This window comes from Cupressus sempervirens, chromosome 11 (genome assembly GCF_028749045.1).
Source record: "Cupressus sempervirens isolate cs-2001-9-10 chromosome 11, ASM2874904v1, whole genome shotgun sequence".
Taxonomy (NCBI): Eukaryota; Viridiplantae; Streptophyta; class Pinopsida; order Cupressales; family Cupressaceae; genus Cupressus; species Cupressus sempervirens.
Window position 1 is genome coordinate 493,703,404 of NC_143128.1, and position 27,302 is coordinate 493,730,705.

The 27,302-nt window shown below is 37.9% G+C and overlaps 1 protein-coding gene across 15 annotated transcripts in view; it reads right to left on the minus strand.

Moving 5' to 3' along the window:
• The window catches only part of LOC149530521 (uncharacterized), a 212,037-nt gene that overhangs the window by 134,642 nt on the left and 50,093 nt on the right, over positions 1-27,302 (minus strand). For all 15 annotated transcript variants that reach the window (XM_089810558.1, XM_089810550.1, XM_089810561.1 and 12 more), the window contains exons 3-4: positions 14,725-14,787; positions 14,424-14,455 (exon numbers count right to left, since the gene is read on the minus strand). In XM_089810558.1, coding sequence (XP_089666684.1) covers positions 14,424-14,455; positions 14,725-14,787 — 95 coding nt within the window. The remainder of the gene's footprint in view (positions 1-14,423; positions 14,456-14,724; positions 14,788-27,302) is intronic.

Here is a 27,302-nt window from a genome sequence, read left to right on the forward strand (position 1 = left end):
GCCTCCTACTACACCGAATTTAAATGTGAAGGGCACTTACAATTCAATAGGTAGCAAATGATATCCTTGTATCACTCATCTGGGCACACATCTTCCAACTCATAAAACTGTTGCACTAAGCCTGGGCCCTCATATGCAATTGTTTGTGCTAAATTTTGTCCTCTGACTAGCTTCATTAGTTGTATATCTATGTCATATTCTTGGATGGTGGCCACCCGCTGTCCTCTTCTTTCATTGAGCTTTTTATGCATTAGAACTATCTTTACTACAATATCAAGCACAATTGCGTATACCTTGCTTCTCAATATGTAATTCCTAAATTTCTTCACGGATTTCACCAAAGCATAGGCATGGTCGGAAGCAAATGAATATATGTATACAGGCTTCTCATTATCTGGAATTGCAAGAATTGGTGCCTTGACAATCGCTTCTTTGATTTCTTCAAAGGATCTCTTAGCTTCTAGAGATCAATCCTTCTTGAGCATGTCATTAATTGGTTTCACTATCTCCACAAATCCTGAAATGAACTTCATCGCGAAGTTAATCTTTCCGAAGAAAGATTTCAGTTCTTTCTCACTAGTTCGGAGCCTTAGTTTTAAGATGGCAGCCACCCTTTCAGTATCTATCATAATCCCCTTTTCTGAAAGGACGTGTCCAAGTAGCTTCCCTTCCGTCATTCCAAACATACACTTCTTCGAGTTGAGTGACACAACAAACTTCTTACATCTTATGAATACCTTCTTCAGGTCGCCAGCATGCTCTCTTAAGAATATTGCAATATCATCCATGTAAATAATGATGCACTTATCCTTTAGGTCTTCAAAGGCATAATCCATTGTTCGTTGAAATGTAGCTCCAACATTGATCAGGTCGAATGGCATCCATCTATACTCACCCACAACTAGCACTTCAGTTTGCTTCAACTGCGTGACCTTGTTTGTGTTTGTCGGGTGAATTCCTTGTCTTCTACAAATAGCTAAAGGCATAACATTAATTAATGCTCCCAAATCAATTAAATAGTTGTACAATAGTTTCCCAATTATCCTTACTAATAGTAAAAATGGAGCTGGTTCATCTTTTCCTTGGTAGAATACAACTAGAGTTGAATCCAAGCTTTAGTGTTTTTCGAATCGTTATTGTTCTATCACCTTGCTTCGTCTTGGCATTGACTTGTCCTTGAGAATCACCTCCATACCCACTTGCTTCATGGTTTGACTGACTTGGAGCACTTTGAACCACGCAAACTGGTTATTATGGCTCCAAACAGATGACTCCATGCGAGATGTCTTGTGCCAAGTGCACATTTGGTGTGAAAATTTATAATATTTTATATATGTAGTATAATTATAATACTGTATATATGATATATATATCAACATTGTATCTTACGATTAAATCAATCCGACTGTAGCTATAATCTTAACACTCCCTCTTAGCTAGGGAGGATTCGTTATGGAACACAATATGCTCTCAAGCATATGAAGATATATCATCTCAATGTGATATTCTTGGAATGGCATATTTACGAATATCGACATAAATCCATCAACACACACATATATATATTAACATATATTACATATGGAATTTGCTTCAATTCACTATGAGGCTAAATTTCTCAACACTCCCTTTTAGCAAAGAGAGAATTAAAGCAATTATAATACAAGATTTGAACACCACCTTAAGTGTGGTCTATGATAGATTTAAGTTATGGTGTCTGGCAAGATTTGGCCTGAAGAACCATGACATTTATTTTCATGGTGCCCGGCAAAATCCAGCCCGAAGAACCATGATGAGTTGATTATCAAGGTGTCCGGCAAAATCTGGCCCAAAGAACCATGATATGTTGGTTATCAAGGTGTCTAGCAAAATTTGGCCTAAAGAACCATGATAACCTTTGCTCCAACACATTTTGGTGTTAGGAGATAGATCAACTATTGATAAAGTCGTCACTTTACAATAGTTACCTTTTGGTTGATACATTCGTTATCATGACTTCTAGCACTCTAGGACAACTTTAAGCTTGTCATGATAATAGGTCTACCATTTATAAGATCATCACATTACAAAGGTTACCTTCTTTTTATATATGCCAATGAAAGATCGTCACCTTTCATTACATATCATATGTGAAATAGTAACCACCATGAACCAAGTCAAAGGGTGGTACAAATGCTTTCACCTCAATTATATCTCATAGAGAAGAATACATAACAATAAATTTTACTTAGAACTTCTCCTCATAGAGAAGATATCTTTTACAAAGAATTGCACCTCAAAATTCTCCCTCTGAACATTGATCCTACATTGATCCTAGGAAGTCAGGTCCTCTAGTTACTTCCTCAGAAGCTCTCTTCACCCGAGGATGTCTGTCGAACTCACTCTGAATCTAATATCAATCTTTTGATTTTCTAATGATAAGTCAATACTTCCTCATGGTGCACTCAAGAGTAGGCCCATCAAAATCATGCAGTCACACACATGTATTGCTTGACTCCCTCTAAGTATCAATCTTCTAAGCTCCTACATTGCCTTCGAAGAAGTGTCATACTCCCTCTTAATGTAGAAGGGTACTCATAATCTCAATCATCAAGGGTATTTGCTTCAAGAGCCTCACTTTATCCAGCCTGATCACAACTTCTTTTAAGCTACTATCATAAGCCGCCTAATGTGTCATTCTTCTTTTCCTACAAGATCAACTTCATATACAAAGGAAAAAATCAAGGAAAAATAACTCATATAACACATGAAACTGCAAATGACAGAAAGACTATAATGGATAGATAAATGTAATACTTAAGAATAGTAAATACTTATCTGTACATCACCAACATTAATACTAGTTGTCCAAGAGATGATTTGAAACTCTTATGATGTTCCTTCTCTTACATCTCCCTTCTAAAGATGGTTTGAGTGGGAATGGAACATTGGGTATTATTTCCCCCTACAATGTAAAATTCCCACTTATTCCATTACTTTTAGAATTCATTCCAAAGTTGGCTAGAGTAGACAAACAATGCTCAATTTTGTATCCTCCTCATTCCATCTTTGAATTGTTGCATTATTTCATGGGACTATATTTAGATTTAGTCACTTCTGAAAGCTTTATATTTGTTCCATGTTTTCTTTAAGAAAAATATTTCCTAGGGCCATGTAGAGGAATTGGTAGATTCCAAGATGTAATCAAAATTTGATAGTCATGCAGAAGAATTGAGATCTCTTAGGTGTGTAACAATTGTAGAAGCAAAAATACCACCTAGTTCAGAATGACAGTTCTTAGTAGTATACATATATCTGAAAACTGATTTCTTGATATGTTGGAATATTCATCAGCCATCCCGTGGCTTGCTCCTCTTGATGGATTCTCCTTTGTTGAATCATATGCATTCTCTTTACCAAATGCATTTGATCAATGACCTCTAGTAAAGACTTTACTCAGTCACAATTCCTACCAATGTTTTCTTCCTTAATACTAATTTAGTCTGTGTCTATAGGATGCCAATAGTCTCCATAGGAATACTAATAGTGTTTACTTTCTCCTGATTAAGATTCAAGATCAGAGATCAAATCTCACCACACTAGGAGGTCAGAGATTGAATCTTACCACACAAGGAACAAAGTACATTGTTATGCAGGATACCAAACATGGCCATGAAGGGGCATGACCCTACATGGTCATGCCCAATCACACCATTGATAGGTATGGAAAAATTTTAAGATATCTTCGATAGGAAGATATCCACCATTTTGATATCACATATGATATCAAGAGTATTGGCCTTCAGAATATCAACATATGATATTCACCAAAACTCTGAGTAATGGTCTCCAAAATATCAACACTTGATATTCACCATGTACTTCACATACTTTTATATTCTAACTTTTCATATGATGGTGATGACTTTTCAAAAATCATGCCTCTTTTTATAAATAAATTATATCTTTAATAAACATTATTTATATAACTTATCAATTTAAAAAATCATAATGTTCTAGACATATATGTATGTGTGTATACACACAGACACACATATATATACAAGCTATACATATATATAATATGTTACCATCATAAATTCTCAATTACAATATTTTATATAACCTCAATTATAAAGAGTCATATTAAACATACGAAGGAATATAAAATGAATATTACCCATAACTCTTACTTTATTTTTATCTTTATTGGGTCTGTCCTCGATGCATCTACCTCCCTAAGGTCTTTATCCACATTTACAAAAATATCACTTCAAAACTTCCACTACATCTTCCAGATTCTCAAAAGTTTTGAAAATCGCATGAACCGCTGTAGTTTGAACAATGACACAAAATCACACTAGTGTTATGTTGTCTCTTCTATTTTTCATCCATTCTGTTGCAAACCAATAATTCTCACACCCTCCCTCTCAACATGGCCATTTCAATTGCAGACTTGGATGTCAGTAATTCTATTGGTCGTTGGGAAGTAAAATACCAACATTCTATGACCTTTATGTTTCATCAAGCCTGGTGGATCTAGATCGATTTCCTTGAATGCTGATGTGTTTTAATATTCCTTCACCTCCCTCTATACTTCTTTTTATGTCAATGATCCCATATTTTTTCCATCTGAATCTCCTTATAACCCTTTTTGTTATTGTTGTTTTCTCTCATGTTATACATTCTAAACTTCAGTTCAGTGAGCATGCCAGCATCCTCACTCACTACAATGTCCTAGATTTGTGCTTCTACAACACTATCCACACCTATCCTCTGCTCATTCATGGCCTCGTTGTTGCAAAAGATCACCCAAAAGAAGGTAACATTAATTGCAAACATAATCCAATTTGATTGGTGATTTGGAATGCCACGTGTGTGAGCTCCTACAAATACCACACTGACGAAGCATAATTTTTGGTAACGATGACGATACATATAGCGATATCCTCATTTGCCCAACGCTTCAAGGCCTCATCAATACACTGTCTCTTTTCCATGCTTCTCTAATCCCAATTCATTATTCATTGTTAGTAAAAGATTAATTTTGTCACTATCATGAATCTTCTTTTGATCATTGTTATTGCCTACTACGCAACACATGATTAGAAAGCCATTGTAGTTAACCCAGTGGCAGTAATCCTCATTCTGGATAATGAAGTTTCTTAGTGAACACAGGTCATTGAGAAATTTAATTATAAGATCCAAGACTTCCAATAAGCGAACCACACTCACAGCACAAAAAATCCATGAGAATTTGCTCGGTTCCAACTCCACAAAGAGTATTCTTGTTTTATAAAATGTATGCTTTATGTCTACTAACCTAGTCCTTTCGGTTGCAGATTTGAATCCTTACGTGTCTTGCATTAGAAACTCTTGAGATCATCAGTTGTCCTACTGCTAGCATCTCTGCTAGGCTTTTCCTTGGGTTTCCCTTTATTCATATGTCCATACCTTGGGTTCTAGGCTTATGCGCTGATCTCTTCAATAGTCTACAATCTTGCTGATGGATTTCTGGCTTTCATGTTCATTATCTCCATTTGATAGTTAAGAAACACTTGTATATTAGGTAGGGATTTCTTACATTTGTTGTTGGCTTTGATACCATGTTTAGTAACATGGATCGGTTTCTGCAAATGTAATTATATTGCCATTGTTATAGATATGTTCCAAATGCAGATCTCAATCTCTTATAAATATAAGAGTAGGAGACATGTCTCTACAGTTAATCATTATTAGTTAATATAAATCCCAATATAACATATGTATTATATATTATATATATAGTATAATTATAATATTATATATATGATATATATATATATATATATGATATATATATATATATATATATTTGATCTTAGGAATAGAGGTAGTAGTTAGGAATAAGCAAGTTAAGAAGGCGGGTGTTGAAAGCTATTAAGATTATAGCTACAGTCAGATTGATTTGATCGTAAGATACAATGTTGATATATATATATATATATATATCAACATTGTATCTTACGATCAAATCAATCTGACTGTATATATATATATATATATCAACATTGTATCTTACGATCAAATCAATCTGACTGTAGCTATAATCTTAATAGCTTTCAACACCCGCCTTCTTAACTTGCTTATTCCTAACTACTACCTCTATTCCTAAGATCAAATGCAAGGACTTGTAGACTACTTGGACTCTACTAGGTGGAGGTTAATCAGCAACTCGACTCCCCTAGTGCAAGCTTCTAAGGTGTGCTCAAATGATTTTCATATTAACACTTCCTCTTTAATCCCACCCAATGGACACGAATTAAAGGCTCAATACCAATTGAAGTTAAGCACTGATGTTCATCAACTTACCACACAAGGGGCTCTTACAATCCATAAGAATGCTAGTGGCCCAGATTTGTTTGAGTTATACAAGGAAACATCCACAACTACTTTCATTCAATTAAACAAAATTACTTGAAGCAAATACTACTTTATATACTTTATCTGAACACTTGAAAAACAGAAAAGCAACCTTGAAATGAAAATCGTCTTTAAATGAGGATGAAGATAACCATGCAATAACACAAATTTGGTCACCACTATCACCATGCAAAACACAAGAATGACAAGTACAAAAAAATTCGCATTATTCTTGCAACAGTTCTCCAACATCTCCTTTACAAATGAGAGGAGAAGTCCTTATATAGGGAGCTCAAGTACAATGAATGGCCAAGACTAAACTAAAATATGGTCTAGATTAAATCTTACAAACCCTAATCAGAGTTGCACCCCATCAACCAATGAGATTTGAGTATCCCAAAATAGACCAATAGGAAAAATCCATGGGAGTAGCAACCAATAAAAAGATGCCACAAGTGTAGGACCAATCAAAATCAGATACCTAGACAACTAACCAATGAGAAGATAGATGCCACATGGGTTTACATCAAATCATTATCCAAAATGATATTTCCTTTGTCCCTTTCTTTCCTTGCCACTTCAATGTATCTAGATGCCATGTTGTTGAGCTCATTCATTGGAGGCATGGTTGTGTTCTGAATCTTCCAATCTACCAGATTCATCTCGGACCTAGCTGTGGCGATCTATGATAACCCCGAAATAAGTCCTCAATAATATTTGTAATCTCCTAAATGGATAATAAATAAATGAATAAAATCTTCTTTTAAATTTTCATCTGTTTTATTCTTATAACTAGTTTAATATACATATATTTGTATTATGAAATCTTATATTTAATGAATAATAAACATACCTTATAATTAAATAATATAGAAACTATTAATAAAGTATTAAAAATGTTCACAAACAATAAAAATATTAAGTAAGCATACTTTGTAATTAAATAATATATTAAATCACAATATTTACAAATACTAATTCTATGAGTCGCATAACCCAAGCAGCTATCAGGCATCACAATCTTACCCAATAGCCTCTTGAACACTGTCACTCATATAAGAATTAAACAATGAGGTAGGAAAGGGATACCATCGAAGCATTAGACAGAAACAATACAATTATCTTAGACAATAGTACAAGAAATATGATCCACAAACAGACAAACTCCCAGTCATAGAATAGGAGAAGATAATTAAATAAGAAGGAATATCTCATCAAGTACAGACAAAAGCAACAAACTGAAATCATAAATAGAAGCAAACGAAAAATTGAGAAAAGATATCAACAATTCTATTAAAGAAAGTTAGAGACAAAAGAGCGCAACAAAAAAGACAGATTGAACAAGCAACACTAAATATTGGTAGTTCGAGTTGGGAATCAATAAAGGCATCGGAGATTCTGGAACTGACGATAAAAACAAATTCCAATCATTACACACAATAAGAGCGAGCATAGTTAGGGAAATACTGATGCAAAAGCCTCATTACTACATAACATCATCTCATTCACATTAGAAGACAAACTAGAATAGACAAGAAGGGTCACAGGATCACCAATGGAACATAGGATAGAAATTCAATAAAGCTTATAAGGCGTTGGCAATAAGGAAATTTCAGCAATACAAGTTTGACTTGGAGATATATATATTTATATGGTGACTAAGAGTTGCAGTTTGGTAGACGATAAGAGAGAGATATATGTTTATAGTCTTTCCTTTCAGAATAAGAAAGACATCGAAGGTAAAATCAACTTTTTGAGTATTTGTCATTAATAGCTTAAGAATGATACTAAGAGTTGTTATCATTGGATAAGGATATATTTGACTACTGAGATCCTAAAATTAGAAACCGAGTAAAAACTTGGTAGAGGGCATTCATTGGAATGTCGAGTTTCTCTAAAAGAGAACTCATGGATCAGAGGGCATTCTTGTTGAATGTCAAGATTTAAAAGAGGAACCCAGAGAGAGATTTATAAAGAATCTCTTAGAGACAAAATATATTGTAGTGGTTAATCATATGCATATGTGAGAGCCTAATGGCTTGGTTAGAGGTGGGATCTCTACCAAGTAAGGGACGTTATGAGTATGCTCATTAATAGAGATCCAAAAGGCCTTAGGGAGATGCTCTTTATATGATGATTACCTAATTGAGGATTATTTCTCATTAGAGGGTTAGGTAAATTTGAGAAGAGTCCTTTATAAGGATTAGGAGGGATTAGCAAGGGGTAGTACTTAAATTGATATTTAATTAATTCATCATGTCTAACATGTCTTAGAATCTTAAAATATATTCTCCTATCATAGACTAATGACCTGTTGCAGTTTCCATTATTCATTCCTTAAGCTAGAAGTGGGGGCATTACATGACCGTCTTCTTCCATCTGGTTCCACTGTCTCTAACTAAAGTCATGAGAGCCCTGAGGGATGAAAGCTCGCTCAAACACTCTTGCTTGATGATGCCACCTTGCTCCACGATGTAAGTCTCCAATCTTTTCCTCAAAACTTCCAAGTTCATATTCTTTTTGCTCTTCTCATTGAAGTTGAAGGCAAGCTATGTGGCTACCAAAACCTCCTTAATTGCATCATGCAGAAAGAGACCAAGTTAGGAACCATCATCCTTTATCCCCTCCAAGAGATCCTATCTATGAACTAAAGAAAAGTACCATAACTCTATATCACATTTTCCCCCTGCTTTGATTACCTTCCCTTTTACCAAAAACTACTAGGGAACCTTCATCACGGTAGATAATTGGGATATGGTTCTTTCCTTGATAGATCGAAATTCCTCCCAAAGGTCCGCATGTGCACGGGATTTGTCTCTAAGTGATAGAAGTGTTTGGAACTTTTACATGACCGGCGAGGAATGTCGATACTTCCTGTATTGTTCCTTCCATTGAGGCTCAAGTCTCCTTCAATGAGGTCATAACATTTTCCATTCCTTCTATATCTCCTCTCTCAAATGTCAGTGGTGGTGGGATGTTGTGATCTACCTGTTGAATATGCTTGCATGTGTTTCTATAGAATGCTAGTACGCAGTAACACTTTGCTTTGTACTTGTTCTTTTATGTAGTTTTGCTTTCCACTCTTCTCTTCATGGCATCAAGACCTCCTTTAGCCTCATCATACTCTATATCTCTCATAGTGGTTCCCAACTCATGCTCCACTACCTCATAGTCCTAAAATTTGGATATCATATTTTGTCTTGATCACCTCAAAGATGGCAACTTGAACTTTGCAATTCATGGAGTCATCCCAGATCAACTTAGCCAGCCTCCCAGCTAGGTAAGTCTCTTCCTCTTCCCGATCTACAAGATCTTCAATATTATCAATTGGTCCTACCTCCACAATATTCTATTCACCTTTCAATGTAGCCCATAACCAATCAGGTGCAATACACTCTCCCAACCCCAAACTAGGTTTTGTCCTTTTCTATTTCTGAAGTGGAAGTACTGCAACATCCACATTATGGTCTTCATCTGTGGGCGGGATTTGTCCTTACAAAGAGGAGTTCTCAATATCAATCATCTTATCATTGTTGCCATTTGGTGAAGAGGGCAACCCTGCCTGAGAAACACTCAATGGAGAATATCCTGAAGAATTCCCGCTTGTACTACCCTTTGATTGTGAAGAGATCTCCTGGTCTACCACATAATCTTTGGGTTATGTGGCCTTTACCCTCTTCGAAATAATGCTTTCTTTGGATAGGGGAGTTGCCCATTTCTGCCTCTTAACTGGTGACTTATTGATTCTAACCTCCTTCTCCCTCAAATTTTCATTGAGTAAAGCCTTTGTAGTGTTCTTCCTCTTCTTGTTGATTATTTGACGATTGTGACTGCTCGGATGACTCTTCCTCTTCATTTTCTGCAACTTCATTCATTTTATGGTAAGTCACATGTACTTTCCTCCTTACCAATTCCAGCTCTTTTGATCCAACCATGCTTGAGTGCTAAGGGAAACTGGGATCATTAAGACATCTAGGCTAACTTCCATTTCGCTTTCCCAGCCAATTCGCTCCAGCCTATGGTTCGCGGTGGTGTCAAAGTCCTCTCTGATCACCTTGGCATCATCCACCTACTGATCAGGGACTTGAGTTCCCTTCCACTTATACTTCTTGATATCATCCACCGTTAGACTTTAGAATTCCCTCATCATCACTTCAAAGCCATCATTTGCATTGGTCCAATAATCTTACAAGTGCGGGATGTAGGAGTACTGATTCCTATATGCCTTCTTGATCATCCATGCAGGGTCAAATGTCTTCCTTGCATGATAGAATCCTAGCCCATAGTTTTCCAATTCTACATATGTTGATTTTGCCACTACTAAGGAAAAAAAATGTTTTGCCACCAAGGTTGAACAAAAACTTAATGCCTGGCCTATGCCTATCCTTTTGAATCTTCTCATAGGAGAGAAGGCACCTCGCCACCTCCATTATATTTATTTGATTTGTTGGGTACCTTGGTGATTTCCCCAGGCACACCGTGCTTTTGCACATGCGAATATATGTGAAATTAACATTTTGGATATACCACGAATGCATGTGAACTTGTCATTTTGGATATACCACAACCCATATTGCTTGATCAATTTATTTTCTTCTTCTAAAAGTCTCATCTCTAGAGCCCCTTGTAACTGCCTCACAATTTTCATAGCAAATACAACATTGAAGACCTTGAGCTCCTTAAGGTCATGAAGGTGTAGTTGTGGATAACATGAGTGTATCAAATGCTCCCTCATCTCAGACCCACATGCTCCGAGAGACTTCAACCCAAGCAACTTGAATAGTTGAGCTATCGTGTACACCAAGTAGGATGTCATGTAGAACGCCCTAGTATTCTTCACATTCTCAGCATCTTTCAATGCTCTCAACTGATGATCAATGTTGTTGCTGATAATCTTTGCCCCAACGAACCTTGCCTCTCCTAATAAAACTTGTCTATGAAGTGGTACATCCACGAATGGAACACGCCACCCTGTGGTTCTCACATCACCCAATTTAACATCACAATGAGATCTCCAATATCTCGCTTGACATCCAATATAGTTAACTTGCCTAACTTCAATAGTTTGGAGTAGTGATTCCACGGTTGAGTCATCCATTCCTCATTCATCCTTTTTACACAAGCATCCACTTGATTTAAGCGGTGCTCCTTGGCTTGTTCTTGGGTGATGTAAGCCTCCTTCCATTGAGATGGTATGTTGAATGCCAATGTGATAGTCTTTGTAGATAGTACGGCCACAACCCTTCTTTCCTTCCCGCACCCAACAGTCTTCATTTGAATATTATAGTTTTTGCACATTCCAAGATCAATTTAGTACATTGTATCATAGGAGGGAAGGCGGCGACATCAACAATTCCATTTTTCACTATCATTTTTGCCATCCTTGAGTTGGATTCCTTTGTTAGTCGTTGTCTCACTTGAACCATATATAGGGGGGCCAAATTGGTATCTCCAATCTTCTTGTACTTTGGAATGAAGAGTGACCTTGGTGTCATATCCTCATATCCTTCCTCGCTTGAACTTGCCTCACTTTCTGCTTACCTCTAGACATCTTTCTACCTAACACAACAAAATATAAGTCAGACTTGAGATAAAAATTAGATGGTATGCAAGGAAAATTAGGAAAGAGACTAGAAATCCTAGAACATTGGAATATCTTCATTGTTAAAGCATTAGCAGAAAATACGAGTCCTAGCATCTTTTCTTGGATTGAAATTCGGAAAATATGAGTCCTAGCATCCTTTCTTGGATTGAAATTTCAATCACCTACAATCATTTTAAGCCCAGAAGTAATTCAGATTTTTCATTTAAAAAATAGAATGTTAGGCACCCTGATGGATACAATGCCTAAGCCTTACCCTTTGAGCCCATTAAAATCTGGAAATGCCTGCTCTTCAAGCGAAAAACACCACCCTTTGATTGGCTCACACTACCCTCTCAAAGTCTCAGACGCTCCCTACTACAAGCAGAAGGAAAGTACTGCTCCCTCTTGGGAAAATCACTGCCAAATCAGGCCTGACAACGCTGCATAAATCAGGGAGAAACTCACTGCTAAATCAGGCAAGTTCACTGCCAAAAATAAGAGAAAGTCGCTGCAAAATGGAAGAGGTAAATTGGTTTGATTTGATACCAAAAGGCCAAAATTTTGCCTCCTTTTATAGGCAACAAAACAACCCAACACAGTCGATCTGACCTATACATTTCCAAGCTTGCAAGCAAAATTACCCCCCAAATAGAGGGCCAACCCAACCTGCTCACACAGAATTTTGAACTTAAATGCAAAATTAAAATCACTGCCCTTGGAGTTGGGTCAACTTAACACCAAAAATGTGGAATTTTCACTTGTAGGAGGCAAAATATTTCCCACTTGGCAGTTTTAGCGCTTTGTGAAAGATGAGAGTTGGTTGGGGGAAATTCCCGAGAGATGTGAAATTTACCCTGGATGGAAAATCCTGAGAAGTGTGAAATTTCCCCTGGACAGAAATTCCCAAAGTTGTGTAAATTTTCCCCCGAACAAGGGGCTCTAGAAAAAAAATCTTTTCAACATGCCTTGTTTTATTCTTCTTCATGGTGTTTTCCTCATGCTATAAATCGATCTTCAATTGCCTTAGATGATGGTAAAACTTGAGAGACTCAATGTAGGGAAATTCTTGAGACGTAAAATTTCTCCAAGAAGGAAATTCTTGAGAGGCATGAAATTTCCCCATGAGGTAAATTCTCAAGAGACGTAAAATTTTCTGAGTAGGGAAATTCCTGAGAGGTGAAATTTTCCCAAGAGGGAAATTCCTAAGAGATGTGAAATTTCCCCAAAAGGGAAATTCCTGAGATGTGAAATTTCCCTAGGGCATGGCTCGCTTACAAAATTCGCTCCATCTCTCAAACATGCAAGCCCCTCTCACTCCGACAAAAATTCCACTCTCCACCTGGGATTAGGATAAAAAATTCCTCTAAATGGCACCACAATACTTGCACAAACCCGGACAAAATTTACTTCCAACGAGCGAAAATCGTTGAAACTCACCCTGGACTTGAAGACTTGAAAATACTGCCAACTAAAACCACCTAAGGCAACTACTCCTACCTGCTAAAAAAGAGGGGCATCCCTATTTTCAATGGGGTGAAGTCGTGAAATCCTTGCAACACCACCCAACTTTAATTTCTAGTTAAGTACTTATTGAGTAGAACAGCAATAAGAAGAGCACCTCCCACCATTGTTGAGAACAAAGATTTCATCTCAAGTATATTATATGTGAATACCTCACTTTGCAAGAGGTTATAAAGACTCTTGCAAAATATTTATCCAACAGCATGGGTTTTTTTTTCCATGAATTTTGTGCACTTTGAAAAGAGTTATGTATATGTTTGTTATTTCCTTTAGCTAAAATTTGTGTTTATTCTTATGTGATCAGCATATTCTTGTATATGTGATCAAATTAGATATTATTTGATAGTTTGTTTGTGTCTTTATTTATTAGAGGGTGCATGAAAAAAAAAAAAAATCCTTAAAATCTCTAAATTTCATAGGGTTTTCAATATATCAAGTTTGGTCATGAAGAGCATTAACAAGGCAAGAAATGAGGATGCATGATTATTTTACAGTTTTACTTTGATGTGAATGTTATTGTAGCATAGTCAAAATTCCTTCAAACCAACATAGATAACATAAAGGTTGTGATAAAATAAAAATTGGGGCCAACTTAGAGAATGGCATCCCTTGGTGAAGGGACACCGCAGAAAGGTTATATTGCTTTCATGAAAATTGAAATATACAAAATCAGATAAAAACAACAGAAGAAACCATGAATAATAAGTCACATAAATATTCTAATATCCTTTAAGCACATTTACTCAATGAAATTAAGATCAGCAAGTTCTCGTAATTGATAAAAAAAATCATTTTGAATGGTTTAAACTTCTAATTCCTAAATTTGTGACAGGAATAAAATTCTTGCAATAGCTCACATACATAAGATATTGATCAGGTGTCTGTCATTTGTGTGAACAATTGTATATAACCAAGTATATTCCAAGTTAAAAGATACCTCTCCATTCCACCAATACATTGATTCAACACCTGCATGGAAAATAAATTTTCTTATGCACTAAGCAACTGAAGGAAAAGTGCATACATGAAGTAACATGCAAATTTCCAATATCAGAAGTATCCAGGATAAACTTATTATTATAAGAGACCTTGCAAAACTGCTCTCAACGCTTGCATGCAAAATACTATTGAATTTTTCCCGAAATTCACCCCGACTACCTTATATGCATAGCTTGTCCTATGTCTGGTCCAAAACATCACTAAAAAAGGCCAAACATACATTTCAAATCAATACCAACCAGAAACCTGATTTACACATGCTGCAAGCCTGCTCGATATAATACCATTTGCCATGTCTTTTCCTGCCACCATAATCATCAGTATAACACAGACAAAGAAATCAGTCAGAATCATATTTCCTTCTTTCTTGCAAATATTATTTTGAAACATGGAACAGAATATTATGACCATCTTATATAATGGTTTAGAGACAAAGTGTCTCTACATAAGAACTGAAAAAGAACTGAATGTGTTCTAGCTAGTCTATAAACAGAGTACAATGCATTGTTCAACTACACAAAAAAGTTGTAGCTGACATTATGAACAGAAAACAAGAATGCATTCCATTTCCTGAAGCAACAGACACGAATTTCTTGCTCACTCAAGATTATGACTTCCTTTTTTTTAAATAAATCCCATCTCAAGAAAAGAGCCTGTATTTTCTGAAATGGGAATTGATAATTCTGAATTGTCCATTACCAAAAAAAAGAGGCATTTTGTAATATTCTCACAAATTAATCACCATAGCACAAAATAATTGTTGAAGCTAGTAAGTTTTCAATATGAACTTATATAAAGCTAGACTTCATCATTTGAGTTAGGATCCTAAGGGTTGGGCAATCTTGCATCAGCCAAAGAAGTTCCATTAGTTGTGTTTTGATTTGAAGCGGGTGCTGGGGCAATTCTTAGGTTTGGGACATTGAGTGACCACAACTTTATAACAGAGTCCCCATAAGTGTAATGAGCCCTGCTGTCTCACTCTCAACTATGCTGAAGAATAATTTTTTTGGTTTTAAAAGTTTAATGTTTTGTTTTTGTATTTTTTTCAAATATATGATTTTTTTGAATTTTCTGAAAAAGTTGGAATGATTACGATACTAAAGAAATGAAATTGAGTACTCAACTATTCACACTAACTTATGTCATCAAATTAACATGCAATACTTATTAATGCAGGAATTACATAATATATGCAACACAAACTTGCGACAGAATTTATGATGAACCTGTTAGTTAATTGGCCACCAATGAGGATTCTCTGATATATATCATTGCTATCAATAATGATGACCCTCTCGTTACTATTGCCTGGAAATGAAAAAATACTGGCACCTAAGAAGCAAAACGTGTCTTTCCTTTCAAAGCAGACCTTGCAATTATTAATGCAGCCCCCTGCTATCTGTGAATTCGATCCTCTAGATGCAGCACAGCATGCCAATATAGTCAAGTGCAGCTAGATGGAGTGTAATCGCTGCACCAAACACAATACATTTGCATACAATTCCTCCTATGTCTAACGCCAAACACCATACCATTGTTAAATCTGCAAACTCAATTATTAGATTTAGCCACTGCAATTGCCACAACTCAGCAGCCCACGCACTGGTTCAAAGTGCATAGAAAACATGGAGCAAAGTACAAATTGCTAGATACTTTCACCAGCTCTAACTGCCACGAGCATCAAAGAATTTCCAATTCCTTGAGCTGAGAAACATAGGACTTCAATCACATCTTCAGCCAAAGCCAAACAACTTTAATCACATGCCAAGAATGATCTTCAGCAAACCCCAACAGCAGCATATAAACTCCTTCCTTCCAAATCCATCCTCTAGCTTCAATAGGACACCATCGGAAAGCAGCTTCAAACTCATGTGAGTCCATACTTTTACATCAAACATATCCTCTAAATTCATGTGATACATGTATTTCTAAGGTTTGTTCTATATTAAGGTATTTCCCATCATTCATAAAGTAGTCAAAACTTCATCATGTTGAAATATATTATCGCTGCTAAGAAAAATTATTAATCATGAAAGGCTTAGGTATAGTTGTCATCAAGTGAATAAGTAAACTCCTTTTAACTTAGGCTTCAATAAGGTATTAGACAACCTCTATTATTTAATTATTAATAAAGTGAAAATTAATCATTATTTATCCATCGCAAGCCCCAACATCAGCTTAGGCATCATAATATAATGACTCAATCAAATGAGGCCCCCCTTTCAATAACCTGGGCCAAGCATATAATAAGCTTGACAATATTATTAATTCAGTATAACTCAATTAATTATCATAAATTCCATCAAAAGTTTATTTACTCTTAGGTGAGTAAAATCGGGGACATTACAGTCTGCTCTCCATGAAATTTCTTGTCCTTAGGAAAACTTGCATCTAGTAGCTCACTAAAATCCAATCCTCAAAAGAATCTAACCTCCACTAGGATCCCAAGAGAAAATGTGTGTAATGTCCCTATCAACACTAACAGGTTTCTATGAATGCAACACATTCTAAGGGATCAGCATAATGTGCAAAACTAAACTCAGTGCTAGTACTAGTGATGCAGAAGCTAGAACATCGCATGGAAGCAACTCAATAGGGAGTCTAGATTTGTCCCCTTCCTCTATGCCAATTAACATCATAAATTCAATCAAAAGTTTATTTACTCTTAGGTAAGCAAAATTGGGGACATTACAGTCCACCCTCGATGAAATTACTTGTCCTTAGGAAAACTTGCATCTAGTAGCTCACCGAACTCCGACCCTCAAGAGAATCTAACCTCCACCAGGATCCCACAGGAAATTGTGTGTAATGTCCATGTCAACACTAACAGGTTCTTGTGAATGCAACACCATCTAAGGGATCAACATAATGTGCAAAACTAAACTCAATGCTAGTACTAGTGATGCAAAAGCTAGAACATCACATGGAAGCAACTCAATAGGGAGTCTATATTTTCCCCCTTTTGTGCCAACTAAGCTATTATACCAAACATCAAACTCAGGTAAAGCAATACTCGACACCTGGTAAACATCTTGTATGTGAAGATCAAATGTGAAGCTATATGCACTCCTCACTATATACACCTTTGGGAACTCCACAATAAGACCCATCTAGAGACCTATAGGGATTGACTGATTCCTGGTGTACTGCAGAATCTCAAACATCATCCTCACTCATCACCTGAGGGATACCAACATCAACCTCAAATAGTGGATTACCATATGAAAGGGTAACATCGATATCAAAAGAGGGATTGTTCACAAAGTGAACTACATCTATATTCTAATCTGAACAAGGTTACTGTCAACCACGGGAGACAAACCTGCTCCACTTGAATTGTACCATGCCTTTGTAAATCCCCACTATTCATTACACAAAGAGACCGTATATAAACTCCCCTTTGTGATAGCCTAGAACACATATCCCCTACCTCAATACTCAAACTTCATCTTCATTGAGCATGGACTAAGGAAAAACTCCACAGCAACTTGTATCCACTACATCTCTAGCACAACATCCATCCCTACCAACTTGATCACATACAAATCTGATTCCATCTCATAATCACCAAGAAATAAACAGAGATGTTGTATGTGCATGGTACAGGTAAGCGTGTAGCTATCTGCCACCCTAACTCGAAACCCAACAAACTTGTAATGTCCCCTCTTTAGTTCGACATGGCATTGATCATGGATTTGCCTATTCCAGACTCTCGTAGACAAATGGTGTGGAAAGAGAGTCAATTCTGCGGATCAGATAGTCATATCTTGCTCTTGAAGAAGTGTTAAGAGGTTATATTTTATCATTATGTGATATTGGGGCCCACATGTTATAATTTTAATTTGAGTTGCACTTTTTATTTTATAAAATTACTTTATTATAAAAAAGTGCATTATAATGAGAAATTATAAAGGATGTTTCTAGAAGTTCTAGCAACTTCTTAGAAAAGTGAATAAATAGAGGGTTGGGCCTCTCATTTGGACATGCTTGGATTGGAGAACTCTTCTACTTCTTCATTGTGAAGACATTTGTGGACTTTGGATCTGCAAATTATTCGATCTTTGGGAACAAATCACTCCCTTGGATTGGCGACTTTGAGGGTGTGAAATATCACCTGAATTGTTGCATAATTGGAGTTGGTATTCAGCCATCTCATTGGAGCTTATTGAGAATTCGTTGTTAGGGTTTGTTTTTGGTTGGAATAAGGATTTCAGATTTGCCCTATCATTGGAGAAGCATTTGACAAGAGTTTGAAGACAGAATAAGTGCATTTTCAGAATTGGCAAAGCAGGGTTCGGAACCACATAATTGCTCATATCTCCTCAACCCCTTGGAGTTATTTTTTATGGTTTTATAGAGTTACTACCTAACCCTAGGCGCCCATTTTCCTTGCATTTGGGGGTCCCAAAACCCTAATATTATTTTATTTCAGCAGCCGTACAGGTACGGCCTGGTACGGCCCTGCTAGTTTGGGCAGCAGCAACAAATTAAGGACAGTTTGGGGGTGCGGTTGGAGGTCTTCATCAACGATCTGCAGCAAAACGTGGTGTTCTTCCATAGTTCTTCAAACCAGGTTCTTGCATTCTGAAATATATGTCAATTTTTGGATAAATTTCCTGTCATACAGTCATTGTAATAATCAGTCCAGAATTGGTAATAAAATAATTTCAGAATTTATTGCATTGTGATTGAAATATAGTTCAATGGCTTTATATATATTGTAATTCTGTGATTATATTCTGAAAGTATCAAATCTGAAATTACCATATTCTGAATATTGTTACTGTTACACGCCAAGTGTTTGACAAAATTCCTAAGTTCAGTTGGAGGGTTTCTGTGGCCTTTATAGAGAGGGTCATTACAGTGGTATCAGAGCTATAAGTCCTGCCATCCTGTGGAGGTCTTATAGGGAATTTGGAACAGCTGGATAGGAGGGAAAGTGTTTGACGAAATGTCAAAACACTAAAATCAGAGCATGCGACAAAGGCCTTATAATTTCCGCAATACCAAAGCAAGAGAAGATAGGATTTCAGACCTGCAGAGCGAACAGTCTAGCTCATCTATCCAAGGTGGACATAGAATCCAGTCATACAGACACAGGGGAGGTATTCTTTGATCAAGATTACGACTACAATATGGATAGAGGTGGGAATATTGGTCAAGATCAGCGAGAGGAGAGATTTTTACAGTTACTAGACACTCTAGCACAGGGACAGCGATTAGCAGAACAGAGAGCACAGGAACAGAACCAGAGAATGGAGCTTATGATGCAGATGATGGCTCGACAAATGGGATTGAACGCTAACATAGGTGGAGGAAATAATCAGAATGGTCACAATCAGAATGAGAATAATCAGGATGAGATACATAATGGAGGCGAACAAATTGGGAACAATTTCGGTCATGCCCCCCAGCAAGCTAGGACAGTGAGTTCGAGGCCTATGATTCCTACGTTCCTTCCTAGAGCTCCAGAGCAGCCGGTACCAGAACCCTAGATCACTGACATACAGGATCAGCTGAGGAGAGATTGGGAAGCAGGAGGACCAGATTTTACAGCTGCAATCACCTTTAGAGAGTATATGGATGTGCGGATGAAGCATATGCCCCGTGGACAAGACAGGACTCGGAACTATGAGCTACGAAAGAAAGTAGGAAAACTACAGTTACCATATTATGATGGCTCGGGGAAGTCTACAGCAAGAGCTTGGGTTCAAAAGCTTGACACATACTTTCAATTGAATCCTATGTCTGAGGAAGAAGCTATTAAGTATGCAGCAATTCACCTGGATGGGTTAGCACACGAATGGTGGCATCATGGTATGATCACTATGGGTCATGCACACATTACCTCATATGTGGAGTTTACGGAGAGACTGATTGAACGTTTTGATAAGAAAGATCCAGAACTCCATTTCAAGGAATTAGCCCAGCTTAAACAGTGGGGATCATTGGAAACATACATTTCAGAGTTTCAGAAACTTGCGGTGTTAGTAACAAATGTATCTGAACGAAGGCTATTGGTTTTATTTATGGATGGGTTAGTTGATCCGTTGAGAGGGTGGATTAAAGCTCTCAACCCTCCCACTTTGCAGGAAGCCATTAAGAAAGCTCGTGACATGGATTCCTCTTCAGCTTCTAAAAATAAATTTCAGGCAAGGAGTTTCCCTTCAGGAAAAGATAAGGACAGGAAACCCTTTCATAGAGAGGCACAGCTACCTAAGGAAGAAAGTAAGAGGCTGGACAAGGAGACACTTAATGACTTGCGTAGGAAGAAGCTATGCTTCTATTGCAAAGGCCCGTATGAGTACAGCCATGACTGTCCTATGAGGCCAAAAGGGAAGGCCAACCGGGCAATGTGGGCTTATTACGAAGGCTCAGATTCAGATGGTTCAGAACATCATGATGAGGATCCTGATGAAGCAGAGGGAGAGCAGGAGATAGACAGTGCAGGGCAAAAGCAGGAAACAGAGCTACATTTACAGGAAGCACGACTGTCTAGTATCCAGAGAGAGGGATCTTTTAGACTTCGGGGAGTCTTGGTTGGACAGAAGGTTATTACATTGTTGGACACAGGTGCCACGCATAATTTCATTGATGCACGATTCGTAGAGAAGCGTGGACTCATCACTGAGGAATTCAAGGGACTAAGAGTCAAGGTAGTTGATGGATACACTCTTCGTTGTGACAGGATGGTACGAGACTTACCTTTGCGCTTGAACAACTATGAGTTTAAGGCAGACTATCATGTGGTCAACATGGGTGACATGGACATAGTACTTGGAATGCAGTGGCTACATTCATTGAAGGTGGTTACCCTAAGATTAGAGGATATGGAGATACAATTCGAAATGAATGGTAGGACTCATGTGCTAAAGGCTATCCGTAATGGAGACATCAGGACTATCTCATTTAGGCGGCTGGAGAGATTAACTAGGCATAATGATATAGAGTGGGCAGCAGTTTGTACTTCGATACCTACACAGGAGGAGCAACATAAGGCGGAATATCATCCTGATATTCAGAAGTTGAGGATTAAGTACGAAAAGGTATTCAGTGAGATTCCACCAGGCAGGCCACCGGACAGAGGCATTGAGCATATTATTGAGCTGGAGGAAGGTGCTAAACCTATTATGGTCACACCATATCGACATCCAAAGCGACTCAAGGATGAGATCGAAAGGACCATTGAGGAGTTGCTAGCGATGGGGCACATCCGACCCAGTAAGTCACCTTTTGCATCTTCTGTTGTTTTGGTAAAAAAGAAGGATGGAACGCTTCGGATGTGTATTGATTACAGGGCATTAAATAAGAGAACCATTAAGAACAGGTATCCTATTCCTCGCATTGATGAGTTGATAGATGAATTGCATGGGGCCTGTTATTTCACGAAAATTGATTTGAGATCAGGTTATCACCAGATCAGAGTCCGTGAACAGGATATTGAGAAAACTGCTTTCAGATGTCATTGTGGGCACTTTGAGTTTGTAGTCATGCCTTTCGGCCTGACCAATGCACCTGCCACTTTCCAGTCCACTATGAACAGAGTTTTCCACCATCAGTTGAGGAAATTCGTGTTGGTGTTTTTTGATGACATTTTGATCTATAGCCGATCATGGCAGGAGCATCTAGAGAATTTGGAGACGGTGTTGAGCATTCTACAGAAGGAGTCCTTGTATGCAAAGGAGTCCAAATGTGACTTAGGGATGACCGAGCTGTTATATTTAGGACACATCATTAGTGCAGAGGGAGTGCGGATGGATCCTGAAAAGATTCGCGCTATTGTTGATTGGCCTCCACCAAAGAACCTTACACAGTTGAGGGGGTTCCTTGGTTTATGTGGTTTTTATCGCAAGTTTGTCAGTGGCTACTCACGACATGCAGCTCCCATGACAGATTTACTGAAAAAAGGGGAATTTGTGTGGACTCAGAAGGCACAGGACTGTTTTATGAGATTTAAGGAGATAATGACTACGTGCCCAGTTCTAGCATTACCTGATTTCACGAAGCCATTTGAGCTTCAATGTGATGCATCTGGAGAGGGAGTAGGTGTTGTACTTATGCAGAATAAGCACCCCATAGCTTATGAGAGCAGGAAGCTCAGAGGCCCTGAGCGTTCATTCAGTATATATGATAAGGAGATGTTGGCCATCATGCATGCTTTGGCCAAATTCAGACAATATCTTGTGGGTAGCAAGTTTTGTATTAAAACTGATCATAACAGTTTGAGGCATTTCTTGGGACAGCAGGACCTGAATGATCGCCAACAAAAGTGGGTAAGTAAGTTGCAGGCATATGATTTTGACATCTCATATGTCAAGGGAACTCAGAATTTTGTTGCAGATGCTCTATCTCGAAGGCCACACCTCACTCTTATGGTTCAGATATCAGAGGATTGGCGACACTTGATTATAGCAGAGTATGCCAGGGATACATGGGCCTCCGATATAGTAGAGGGAACAGTGATTGATACCAGATACACACTTGTAGATGATTTGATCATTTACAAGAACAGGATTTACCTAGTCCCAGGATCAAAGGTTAAGCAACTGATTATGAGAGCACTTCACGACTCACCGACAGTAGGCCATCCCGGGTACTTCAAGACTTACAAGTCAGTTCGAGAGCGGTTCACTTGGAAAGGGCTGAAAGCTGATGTTTTGCAGTATGTTCGAGAGTGTCATGTTTGCCAGCAAAACAAACAAGAACACAGCTATCCGGCAGGGCTCCTACAGCCACTTCCGATTCCCGACAGGAAGTGGGAATGCATCTCCATGGACTTTATCACAGGTTTGCCCAAGGTACAAGGACGAGATTGTATTTATGTGGTGGTAGATAGATTAACGAAATATGCTCATTTCTTTCCTATCACCACTACACATTCAGCAGCTCAGGTGGCAGAGGTTTTCTTTCGGGAGGTTTTCAGATTGCACGGCTTGCCTCAGAACATTGTGAGTGATAGGGATAGCTGTTTCATGAGTCACTTTTGGCAGGAGGTATTCCGGTTATGTGGCACGGAGCTTACACCCAGCACTAGCTATCACCCACAAACCGATGGTCAGACAGAAATTGTGAACAAATGGGTGGAAGGGTATTTAAGGAATTATGTGGCAGCTCAGCAACGAGCTTGGGTCAGATGGATATATCTCTGCGAGTATTGTTACAATACTACATATCATATGACTATACAGATGACACCCTTCATGGCACTTTACGGTTATGAAGCACCTAGTTTCTTGGATTTGTTGTTGAGCGACAGCCGGGTACCCAGTGCAGGTGAATTATTACAGGAGAGTAAGGATATAGTTGCTACCCTCAAAGACAATATTGCAAGAGCTCAGAACCAGCAGAAGCAGTATGCAGACCAGAAGAGAACTGAGCGTAGTTTTGAGGTAGATGATATGGTTTACCTCATGTTGCAGCCATACAGGCAATCTACTCTTAAGAAGAGTGGGGCAGAGAAACTTAAGCCACGCTATTATGGACCATTCAGGATTATCAGGCGAGTTGGTGAAGTGGCTTATGAGTTGGAGCTTCCCGCAGACAGCAGAGTGCACAATGTGTTTCATGTGTCACGCCTCAAGAAGGCGTTGGGTCAGAATGTGGTGCCTTCTGCAGTATTACCTCCTTTAGACGATGAGGGAAAATTGATTTTAGTACCAAAATCCATCCTGGAGAGCAGAGAAAAGCAGCTTCGTAGAAGGGTGATCAGAGAATACTTGGTTAAGTGGAAAGATTTACCTGTTGAGGATGCTACTTGGGAGGGGGAGGCTATTTTGCAGCACCCGGCGTTGAGATTGCTTGAGGCCAAGCAATTTCAGGAGGGGCGGACTGTAATGTCCCCTCTTTAGTTCGACATGGCATTGATCATGGATTTGCCTATTCCAGACTCTCGTAGGCAAATGGTGTGGAAAGAGAGTCAATTCTGCGGATCAGATAGTCATATCTTGCTCTTGAAGAAGTGTTAAGAGGTTATATTTTATCATTATGTGATATTGGGGCTCACATGTTATAATTTTAATTTGAGTTGCACTTTTTATTTTATAAAATTACTTTATTATAAAAAAGTGCATTATAATGAGAAATTATAAAGGATGTTTCTAGAAGTTCTAGCAACTTCTTAGAAAAGTGAATAAATAGAGGGCTGGGCCTCTCATTTGGACATGCTTGGATTGGAGAACTCTTCTACTTCTTCATTGTGAAGACATTTGTGGACTTTGGATCTGCAAATTATTCGATCTTTGGGAACGAATCACTCCCTTGGATTGGCGACTTTGAGGGTGTGAAATATCACCTGAATTGTTGCATAATTGGAGTTGGTATTTAGCCATCTCATTGGAGCTTATTGAGAATTCGTTGTTAGGGTTTGTTTTTGGTTGGAATAAGGATTTCAGATTTGCCCTATCATTGGAGAAGCATTTGACAAGAGTTTTAAGACAGAATAAGTGCATTTTCAGAATTGGCAAAGCAGGGTTCGGAACCACATAATTGCTCATATCTCCTCAACCCCTTGGAGTTATTTTTTATGGTTTTATAGGGTTACTACCTAACCCTAGGCGCCCATTTTCCTTGCATTTGGGGGTCCCAAAACCCTAATATTATTTTATTTCAGCAGCCGTACAGGTACGGCCTGGTACGGCCCTGCTAGTTTGGGCAGCAGCAACAAATTAAGGACAGTTTGGGGGTGCGGTTGGAGGTCTTCATCAACGATCTACAGCAAAACGTGGTGTTCTTCCATAGTTCTTCAAACCAGGTTCTTGCATTCTGAAATATATGTCAATTTTTGGGTAAATTTGCTGTCATACAGTCATTGTAATAATCAGTCCAGAATTGGTAATAAAATAATTTCAGAATTTATTGCATTGTGATTGAAATATAGTTCAATGGCTTTATATATATTGTAATTCTGTGATTATATTCTGAAAGTATCAAATCTGAAATTACCATATTCTGAATATTGTTACTGTTACACGCCAAGTGTTTGACAAAATTCCTAAGTTCAGTTGGAGGGTTTCTGTGGCCTTTATAGAGAGGGTCATTACAAAACTCCTCATCTTGAAGGCCACATTGGCTAACAAAAACCCCATCTGTGAAATTATGTGTGGCCCAAGTGTCTAACATGGAAATGCAATGATGCCCATCTACCAATCCTCGGATTCTAAAAGTAGAGGGAAGTGGTACAACAATAGACAACACTGTACTCAACAGGGATTCTCTAAGGATCATCAACATCTGAACCAATTGGTTGTTGTGAAGATTCACCCTCAACCTCATCATGGTACACTCACATAGAACAATTTACTTTTCTCTTTGGCCTCAAAGGGCAGGAGTGTTCTTTGTCATAAGGTTTTTTGCACCAATAAAAAGGTTCACCTCAAATCCCCACAAGTTGCCTCATCATGTTTCACAACTAATTTTCTTTTTTCATCAGTAACCAATGGGTATACCTCATATCTTGATGAAGAGGTAGATTTAGGCAGTACTTGCCACTTAGGATCTGAAAGCTCCATGTTCCTTGCCTTCTTGATGACCTCATGTAAGATAGGTGGATCAAATGCCTTAAGCCACCCTCTAAGTGGCTCATATAACCCCTCTTTAAATATCATAACCATGCATTTCTCTGTCACATTAAAAACCATGATAGAGTCTCAGAAACTCACTAATGAAAGGCTCTAGGATGTGTATTTTCCTGAGCTAAGCAAGGTCCCAAAAGTAAGTTTCTAGATCCTGCTTATCAAATCTTTCTACCAGTCTATCCACAAACTCCTGGTAGGATGTAATCCAATCATGATGTAAAGTGACCAACCCATCGTAACACCAGTCATGTGCTATAAAATCCAAGTGCAACACAACAAACCATATGGTGTCCTCCTCACTCATAGAAGGTAATGAAATATATGTATCAAGCTTGTGAACACAAGCTCTAGCTATAAGCTTCCCACTTCCATCAAAGTGAGTGAAAGTCATCTTGTTCATTTCCTACCCTAAATCATTTTATCTAAACTCTATCTCATATCAACTTCATATCTACCTCTAAAATGCAAGTTATATCAAAGTCGTTTCAAGTGTGAAGTGGGCACAATTTATAATGGTATTAACAAGTTTGAAATGTTATCTTAAAGTCCTCGCAAACTGATTTAAGGCCCCAAAATTTATTTTGAATCTTGATGGAGATTGTTTTGAGATGAAGTGTCGTAAAAAAAGAATATTCAGCATTAATATCTCATTGGGACAATTTTTAGGAACTATTATTACTTATTATATGGACGGTTGATAACTTTGTGGGCCCCATTCAATGTTGGCGAGGAAAGAAGTACTAAGCTTCTGACATGATTATTGTGAGTAGGTTGAGTAGCAGGGATGACATTGTAACTGAAAACTTTGGTGTAGTTGGAAATATCAAGCTCCTTTTGGAACCTCTTGACTTAGAGCATATGGTTAATTGAGGAGCTTGCTTTAGGCAAAACGAGAGAAAAATTTGTAGCTAACATCATCGGAAATAAGAGCTGAAGTGTCAAGTGGCATTGAACAATCATAGGAAAGACATAGTTAATTTTGTGCAACTTGGGCTTCTATGTAATTGTCTTCATCAAAAAACGTGGTTGGGATTGATAGATTTCCAAGATGTCCAAATAGATAAACATGTTGCTTGCTAAACAATCTACGATTTGTGCAAGATGACGTAATGGGTTGGAAGTATGGTATTGGCATCTGTCATCTGAATTGTACAAACACCTTATAAAGTTGTTGCACCCATCCATTCTAGGTAGTGAGGATAACACAAAGTCACTTTAAACATTATGCTTGTGTATCATTGTTG